Genomic DNA, 9,551 nt, shown 5'->3' on the forward strand with positions numbered 1-9,551 from the left:
GGGAAGACAACGAAGGTCATCAGATCTTTGATACTTCAACTGTCAAGGTAAATGCCCTCTGGAGGGTCTTTGACTTCTAATGCTGTGAACTATAGAGAAATATTTAAGGGCTGTTATGCAAATGTTGAGTAGTAGTGGGTTTTTTCATGACTAGCATGGTTTGGAATCGTTTCATTGGCTACTGATTAGGCCTGCACGCCAAATATCCGTAGGGGTTGCTTTGGGGTAAAGCTAACACATTTCAGCGTAACGTTCTAGCAAAGTGGCGAGCAGACCAACCAACAGAAAGAAAGACAGACAAACTAAATAAAAAGTTTTGTCTATATTTGACAACCACACAATGTCATTTTAACAATAGAAAACATTTTATTTTTTATTTTGTAAGCATCTTATGAAGCCTGGATTGGATAGGACTGGTTTAGAAATATTTTGGCAATTGTTTTATGAGGTAGGAAATCAGATTTATTTTCCTTTCAACAAAACTGTGTGGTGTCTATGTTCCATTCACACTGCAGGGCACCTTTGAGGGTAGCTCAAAAGAACAGACACAACACAAGTTAATATTACAAAACATCACAGTCAATTTAGCTTCAAGTTAATGAAACCCAAAGACCGATCCAAAACAATTGCATTATTTGCTCTCAATAATTTGGAAATAGTATAATCTATTTCAAATAGTGACTTTTAGAACGCAACTATCAAGTTGTACGCTACAACTGCAGATCTACCTGATCAGCTGGGCGTTATCATGAGGCTTCTTAGGGAGCAGCTTGACCTTCCTCCAGTCTAGGAACTCATGCAAGGTGGTGAAGGGGTCCTGGGTTATGGGGCATTTGTCTACATCACTCCATACTTCCAGGCCCACCAGGGCCACGCGGATATTCAGAGCCCTGTAGAACTGAATGTTGAGGAGAGAGGGGGGAGGTAGAGAGGGAGAGAGAGACGTCTTTCTAGGTTAAGGGCTTATGATCTGCCTCTCATAACATGTATGTTATTCTCTTCACTGTACATTACTTATTTAAACAAAAATGCTATACAGAAGTTGCTTAAAAATGATGAGAGGCTCTGAACAAATCCTTAACCATTAATCTACGTATGACTTTCCGTATGAACGAATCATGTTTCTCTTCTGTTTTATTAAACCTCCACCCACGGAACGTATTATTACAGCGGCCTTTTCACAACATTTCTCAGCCGAGTTATGGAATTGATCGTCCATTCATAATCCAATCAGCCTCTGCTCGCAGGTCGGTTAATTCTCAGCAGGCTTGATGTGACCTCTAATAAATCAGACGCTTACACCACATCCCCTGTGTTGATTTGATTGTTACCTTGTCCACGTAATTGGCGATCTCAGCCAGCCGCTGCTTGACCTTCTCCATGTCCTTGCCTTGCTTCTGAAACTGAACAACACAAACAGACAGAGTAAAGCAAGGGGAAAGGGAGGTGATCCTCCCTCTTGAATGTTTATTTCCATCAAAGACATTATTTGGGAAGTATATCAATACTGCATCGTATATCAGCACTTCACTAGCTTTGGAAATGTCTTCACAGTGTCGTGTTGATTCCACTGCAGTTGCTATCATCAAAGAGCTCCTGAGTGGAGCTTTGGATTAAGAGATAACCTCAACCACCTTGTCTTTTATCCAGCATCCATTCACTTTCTGTGGCTCTGAAGCTTGTGACATTGACCTACACTTTCTTCTCTTTGCCCTTGATCTTAAGGCTGAGATTTTAGATAATAATGGAATGGTTCATTTATGAGTCATGTGGTCAAATTATGTGTAAGGGAGTAGGACAGGCAAGCATATGAGTAAGTTGACACACTAAAGGCGAAACAATGTAAAGGTTGGAGTCATCTTATCTACGTCTCGAGGGGAATGAGGGTCAGCTAAGTAGGTGACCTCTGAGCTTTTTAGCTGAGGATATGGCTGGAAACGGTGAATAGTGCAGGAACTTTTGACCTCTGCTTACCTCTCTGTTGTCAGCGACAATGATCAACTCCACATACTTGGTCGTAGTCTGGACGTGGCGTTTATGCTGCATGAGTGAGTGAAAGGAGAATAGGTGGTGACGAGGCAAGAATGAGCAATAAATTGGAGAGGGAATAAATGTGGTAATGACAAAGTGATAAACCAAGAGAGATAAAAAGGAAGAGAGAGAACAGAGAAAGAAGAAGAAGGACATTAGGAGGACACACTTAACCGCAGCTCTCTGGAAATGGCGGCTTGGATTTAGTAGGTGGCCACTCAATACACACTTTCCACTCTACACTTAAGGCAGCAGACACAAGAATCACAAAGCAATCTGAACACCTTACAGTGACCCAATAAGGTCACATGTTACTCTGACAACACAAATAAATCATTGTTTTTAGACAATGATGCCTGCACTGGATTGACATTAAACAGCATAACCCCCCCTGGCTTTTCTTTCTGAAATTAAAAGAGCATGTGACATGCTAAGTATTGATTTATATTACAACTCCACAATGACTCCATCAACTAACTAAAACAGTGGAGTATGGACTAATGAGAATGATATCCAAATATAAGAAGGCACGTTCACAATTTTCTTAAATGGTAAAGGTTTTCAAATAACATTTGTTAGTGTATATTTATCTCTTTTGGTGTGGTCAAGGATCATAGTCCAAACTTTGAACAAAGAAGCAGGAATCAGGTGCAGAGAATTATAACCAAATCGATCACTCATTATTAGAGCAAAAGAGAAAAGTAGAAGATGTGTATCACAGAGGGAAATTCGTCCTTCGAACAATTAATGTCTGAACACAGACGAGCAGACCAAGCTAAACGTCTAGCATGGCTGAAAATAGGATGACTGAAAAAAGGTAAGAAACACATATTTTCATAAAATAAGTTAAGGACAAAAAGCAAAGGGAGGACATGGAAATGATTGTTTTGAGGCTCTTTCAAACCGAGGCAAATACAACTCCTGTCCATGGAGCAGACGTTGCTCTCATGTTTCAGTTCACACACACACACACACACACACACACACACACACACACACACACACACACACACACACACACACACACACACACACACACACACACACACACGCGCGCGGGCGCGCGCACACACACACACACACACACACACACACACACACACACACACACAGTTGTGTGTGTGTGTGTGTGTGTGTGTGTGTGTGTGTGTGTGTGTGTGTGCGCGCGCCCGCGCGCGTGTGTGTGTGTGTGTGTGTGTGTGTGTGTGTGTGTGTGNCCCTACCCGACTTGTAAAGCGACCTTGGGTTTCGTGAAAGGCGCTATATAAATATTATGTATTACATTATATTATTAAACCTCTAATGTATTCATTTGAACATCATAGACTCAGCTATTAGTTGACTAATCGTTGCCGCCTAAACGTCCCCAGGGATAAGACTCCAATCAGAAAGTTGAATTATACCGTTTTTATCTTCATCCACACCTGAGCCAGCTCCATTTGCTTAATGAAGACAATGTGCAATGTGCTTGAAAGCTTTCATGCTGGTAAGCTTCCCTTTGTTCTTAAATTCTCTTCATCATACAAATGGTAAAAGAATACCGGCCTCTTTCTTCACCTTAATTCTGTGATATCGAGTTAGCAGTGGAGTGGAAACAGGAACTGAGGGAAGAAAAGGGGAGAAAATGTTGTCCATTTATGTAGAAGTGAAGCTGTTAAATAATTGAATATATTAGTAGTCGATTTTATTTATACATATCTACTGAATTGAGTCCAGAAACCAGTTTTTCATTTTCAATTGTTACTTTTATCGAGAGACAAAGGATAAAACGTCATGTGAAAGAAAATAAGTCATGTTTACTTCTGACTAATCTGTTAAAGAACAGTCATGCTCTTCAGTGAGTTGATTGAACACAGTGTCCGTGTGTGTCCTCTCCAGTGGCCTCCTGGAGATTTCACCATAGGGTGCAATTGGATCACACTAGCCCACCCTGCCTTATCTATGGAGGAGGCAGATAAGAGCGGAGAGGATCCGGGCTGCCAGGCCAGCACGGATAAAGAGGCTCAGGTTGAAAGTGGGCCATAGTGTGATAGCAGAACACTCAGCCAGCAGGATAGTTGTGTGTGTGTGTGTGTGTGTGTGTGTGTGTGTGTGTGTGTGTGTGTGTGTGTGTGTGTGTGTGTGTGTGTGTGTGTGTGGTCTGTCTTTCAAAAGCCAATCTCGCATATTGCTGGACCCATCAGTCTTATATTTTTTGTATATATTGATGAGTGTATGCTCAAGGACCTTCGTTTATATTGCCTACCAACATTGACTCTGTTTCTTGATTTAAATGGTCAACTAATGTTTTGTTCGGCAAAGACATATTGGCTAGGTTAAAAACAAGACAATTGAGAGGGATTCAACTCCTCTTTGTTTGGGAGGAACACACCTGGCGAAGACTTGTTCTGTACTGAGTGCACTCCTATAGTTGGAGCATGTACTTCAATTCCAAGTGCGCACAATATAAAAGATTGCTCACCTTAACCTCTTTGAGAGATCATTTGCAATGTAGATATTGGTAAGTGGTCTGTTATATATTTTAGAAGCTACTACTTGTTGAATTATTCACCCATTCTTTCCATCTGATCTAGCATTGTCCATTAGTGACGCGCAGTATACTGAGAGCCCAGGTTGATAAACGCCTGTGGAGAGTGCATCGGCTGCTAAGTGACACCATTTGCTCTGAAAAGCGAGATCAGGCTTGTACATCATGGCATCATTGTACACTCAGCTCCTTACTATCCCACTGAGCAGAGAGATAAATCATAAGAGCCATGGTCATAGAGACTCTTTATCTTCAGAGGGAACAGGCCTTTAAAGATGACGAGCGTTGATAAGTGGAAAACACAGACTCCAGTGATCTCTATCTGACTGCTGAAGAATGGCAGGAGTGGATGAACATGGCTGATTTATCAGGTCAACACAGGAGACACGCAGATAGGTGGGGTAAAAGATGAAACAGATGTTTCTCCGAGGAGGAAAAGCACACATTCCATAATTGTGATGCAGCATGAGGGACTTTCCATTTTCTTAAATCAGATTTTTATTGTAGCAATTGTTTAGTCATTTCATTAAGGTTACATTGAGATTGAGTATTGTTTCAGAAAGCACGCCAAACACATGGCTTTGCTGGCTGAGACATCACATTGTTATGTTTTATTTATTCATGAAGTAATAGCAATGTTCTGATGTTTTACTGTAGTTGTTGATTCCTGTTGATGATTATAGAACTGGCTTCAATGAGCAGCATTTTAATTTTGTGTTAAGAGGGCTGCAAAGATTTAGCGCAAGTAAAGAAAACAGCACAATGCAGAGGGTTTTAAAGACAGAAGGGGAAAAGGTGACTCAAGTAGGATCATATTGCTAATTTCCACCAGTGTGAAAAAGATAATTTGATTATAACTCATAAGGGTTTACTCATCATACTTTAATATGTTTTATCTGATTCAATTTTCATTAGTTTGAAATATCATGTCCCTACCCCTCCTAACCCAGCAAAATGCCAGAGTTAGCAGGGAAAACATCTCTAAGTGAAGACAGATGCTGCTTTTAAGGGAGGTGGACACACACAGTAATCCCACAGGTGATTAAAAAAGTGAAAACATATAAAACACAAGGAATTCTTTTGAAAAATTGTCACTTCTTCTTACCCGAGGAGCAAAAGGCCTTGTTAGAAGAAGCATAGAGAAAGTACACAAAACAGTATGAATATAAAGTGTGCTTTGCTGTACTTGGTGGCATAGAAGCAAACTCACCTCCTAACATGAGGGCAGCGAGGTGTACTGCTGCTGCTTTGATAAGCTGCGCTGTGCCCTGCTTGAGTGTTTAAAGATAAAGAGGCGAGTTGGCAGAGTGCCCCTGGATGATGAGAGTCAGATGGGGTAGAGAAGGGAAGAGAGAGATATGATGGCTAGCTGACAGGAAGTGCACGTCAACAGCATGAGTACCTGCAAATCTCTATTGGCGTCAACAGCGCCTAAACAGAACATGTATTAACATTTTGAGTAAGGGTTAAATACAGATATAGGGCTGCAAGTCACCAATAGTTGTATTATCCATTAACTCCCCATTGTTTTCAAGATTCATCAGCAAATTGACTGGTGTATAATATGTCAGAACAATTGTTTAAAGTCCCACCCTCTGCCCCATCATAACAGACATCATCAACTCCTCTCTGTCATCTGGAATAGTTCCCTCCTGCTTCAAAACCGCCTCCATCACTCCCATCCTCAAGAAGCCTGGTCTGGACCCTGAGGAGCTGAACAACTACCGACCGATCTCCAACCTTCCTTTCCTTAGTAAAACCTTGGAAAGAGCAGTCGCCGCCCAGCTTCATCAACATCTGTCCAACCATGAGCTCTACGAACCCCTACAGTCAGCCTACAGAGCACATCACAGCACAGAGACCGCCCTCCTCAAGATCACTAATGACCTCCTTCTCGCTGCTGACTCCGGACAAATCAGTATTCTCATCCTCCTCGACCTCTCTGCGGCCTTTGACACCGTTTCTCATACAGTCCTCCTGAAATGCCTCTCCGACAACCTTGGCATCACTGGCACAGCTCTGTCATGGTTTCAGTCCTATCTCTCAACCAGGTCTCAGTTTGTCAGCATCAGCGGCTCATCCTCCCCCCCGGCCCCAGTCAACCATGGTGTCCCCCAAGGCTCCGTGCTTGGTCCCCTACTTTTCACCATTTACATGCTCCCCCTTGGCCAGATCATACGTCACTTCGGTCTCAATTTCCACTGCTACGCTGATGACACTCAGCTCTATCTCAGCACCTCACCATCTGCCCAGCTCCCTCCACAGTCTCTGGTCAATTGTCTCCATGCCATAAAAACCTGGATGACAGCAAATCTACTCAAACTCAACAGTAAGAAGACTGAGCTCATGGTTGTGGCCCCCAAGGCACTGCTCTGGAAGGTTGGGGATCTCCTCCTCCACATTGACGGCTGTTCCATCTCCCCGTCTCCCGAAGTCCGTAACCTGGGTGTCATCCTTGACTCCACTCTCTCATTTCAGTCACATATCAAATCCATCACCAAGTCTGCCTTCTATCACCTCAGGAACATCTCCCGTCTACGACCATCACTCTCCGATTCCGTGGCCGAGACCCTCATCCATGCATTCGTCTCCTCCCGGTTGGACTACTGCAACGGAGTCCTGTTCGGGGTTCCCAGTAAAGCCCTGGACAGGCTCCAGTATGTGCAGAACTCGGCTGCCAGGGTGCTCACTCACACCAAGCCCTGGCAGCACATCACCCCCACCCTCATCCACCTCCACTGGCTCCCAGTCAAGCACCGTATCACGTATAAACTCCTTCTTCTGACCTACAAATCCCTCCATGCCCTCGCCCCGCAATACCTGTCTGACCTTCTCCGCCACCACACTCCATCCCGGAAGCTAGGATCTCCTCTCTACCCCCCGCACCAGGTTGCGGACTTTCGGTGACAGAGCTTTCAGTGTAGCATCCCCCACCCTCTGGAACTCTCTCCCCCCCGAAATCCGCAGCGCCCCAACCCTGGACACTTTCAAAAAAGCCCTCAAAACGCACCTTTTCACCAAGGCTTTCCCCACTATATAATAGTTAGTTTGATAGGTTTATTTTTCCGCTACTTGCTTGCCCCCTGACCTGTCTGCCTCTTTTCCCCTACTCCCCCCCCCTGCCCGACTTGTGAAGCGACCTTGGGTTTCGTGAAAGGCGCTATATAAATATTATGTATTATTATTATTATACGGTTGGATCGACTAAACCGGCCATCAATGGCGAAAACTGTACAAAGATGCCGGATGGCGAATCGACCGAAAGGGATGGCTAAAGTTACGAAAGGGTTTGTATTGTTTATTTTTACTGTGAGGTACTGTGACCCTGAGCCTGAAACCCCTGTGGCAATACGTCGCACTAGCGTAGTATGTTTGTATCAGGAGGACGACAAAGACTTTCTCTTTGTTGCACGTCTGCCCCACTCATTGCGACGCCCTTTCCGTCGGCAATGGGGGTGTCTCCGTAAACCCAGGCGTCCTAAAGGGGCAATTATATTCACAGAGCTTTTTTGTATCAACCGCTGTCACACCAGAAGGCCTTTCGTAGGATGTCCACGAGTTGCTTTCTCCTGGTGTTTGTGTGTGTTTTATATTACGTTAAACCTAAACCCTTATAAATAGAAGGGTAAGAAAGTGAAAAAGACTAGTAAAGTTGTGGTTCGTACAGCAATTACACAAATCACTTATGTAGTTAGACTTTGCGGGACATGTAATAAATATAGTGTGAAATAGTCATATTTCTTACGTCCTTTAATGAAATAATTACGCATAAAAAGACTAAATACCGCTGTTGTGTTTCTAAAAGCGAGACACGTTTGAACTGTTGTTGTACCTTTATTCTTATACCTTGGACCGAAATGGGTTACAGTGTGTTCTCAGATGTAGGGACTGTGTAGAGTAGATGTGACAGAGTTGACATTCTCCTGGTCTTTGTGTAATTTTATATTATTTTACACCTCTGAAAACCCTATAAATAAGAGTAGAAAATGAAAGCCCGTAAAATGTCTGGTCTATACAGCAACTTACGTGACAAATGTTTGATGGTGAAGACTTTTTGACGTATTTTACTACTAAATACAATTTATGTACAACATATGTCATTAATGACCAGGTAGAAGACTTAATGGAGTAAACCCGCACGTGTAACGGTGCGCCTTTTGGATGGAAAAACCTAAACCTTTCCAACTGTACATACGAAGTCATAAAGGTTTTGACACGACAATCCCATGATTGTGTGTGTTTCGCGCACCGTCGTACATAAGTTTCAACGTAGGAGTAGGTGGACGGTTCAATAATAAGCAAAATAATCAGACGCGAAAGTGGATGTTACATGAAACCGGCAGGAATGAATTAGTTCTTAAGAAATCTAACTATTTCTCGGCTACGCAGGTTGTGGTCTATGCATAGACTCCCTGCTAGGAAGTTACTCAGTACTGGAGCGAAGAATAGAGAAGAGAAGGTAAGAAGACGAAGACAAATGTCCGCCGCGTGGTATTGTCCGCGCAGTAGCCACGGTGTTTCAGGAGCGCACCGTCATGGGGCCTCAAACCCTGACGAAGAGACGCCAGCTCATTAGGCCTTTGGAGGGCTGTGACTGAGGAAGAGTTATCCGAGGAGTACTAGAGAAAACACAAGTAGTTCAGGCAGAACAGAGGAAAGATCACACCCAAAAACACGACTATTGGGGTCGACTACCGAGTCGTAACAGACTAAACGGAAGTCTTGAAAACAATACAAAACCATACGGCACAGCAAGGTCATAATCGCTGAACCCAGGGTACTTTCTGGTATATATTCAGATTCGAATTAAATACTGCAAGATATAATAAGATATACATACCTGACTTATGATCACCTTTCCAAAGTAATGCGTGAAAGATTATTGTATGCATAAACTACCTTGATGTAATAGCCTCGCTATCGGATGCCTCGATTTACTTTAGTCATGGGTATCAGGAAGACATTCACTCTTTATCTACATTTGAATTTGTAT

At 43.1% G+C, this 9,551-nt stretch overlaps 1 protein-coding gene across 1 annotated transcript in view; it reads right to left on the reverse strand.

The window, feature by feature from the left end:
• The window catches only part of LOC104959042 (disintegrin and metalloproteinase domain-containing protein 12-like), a 73,216-nt gene that overhangs the window by 24,506 nt on the left and 39,159 nt on the right, over nucleotides 1-9,551 (reverse strand). The window contains exons 7-9 of the mRNA XM_010786893.1: nucleotides 1,975-2,040; nucleotides 1,332-1,403; nucleotides 729-898 (exon numbers count right to left, since the gene is read on the reverse strand). Of these exons, the coding sequence (XP_010785195.1) occupies nucleotides 729-898; nucleotides 1,332-1,403; nucleotides 1,975-2,040 (308 nt within the window). The remainder of the gene's footprint in view (nucleotides 1-728; nucleotides 899-1,331; nucleotides 1,404-1,974; nucleotides 2,041-9,551) is intronic.

This window comes from Notothenia coriiceps, unplaced genomic scaffold, assembly GCF_000735185.1.
Source record: "Notothenia coriiceps isolate Sejong01 unplaced genomic scaffold, NC01 NC01_scaffold00029766, whole genome shotgun sequence".
Taxonomy (NCBI): Eukaryota; Metazoa; Chordata; class Actinopteri; order Perciformes; family Nototheniidae; genus Notothenia; species Notothenia coriiceps.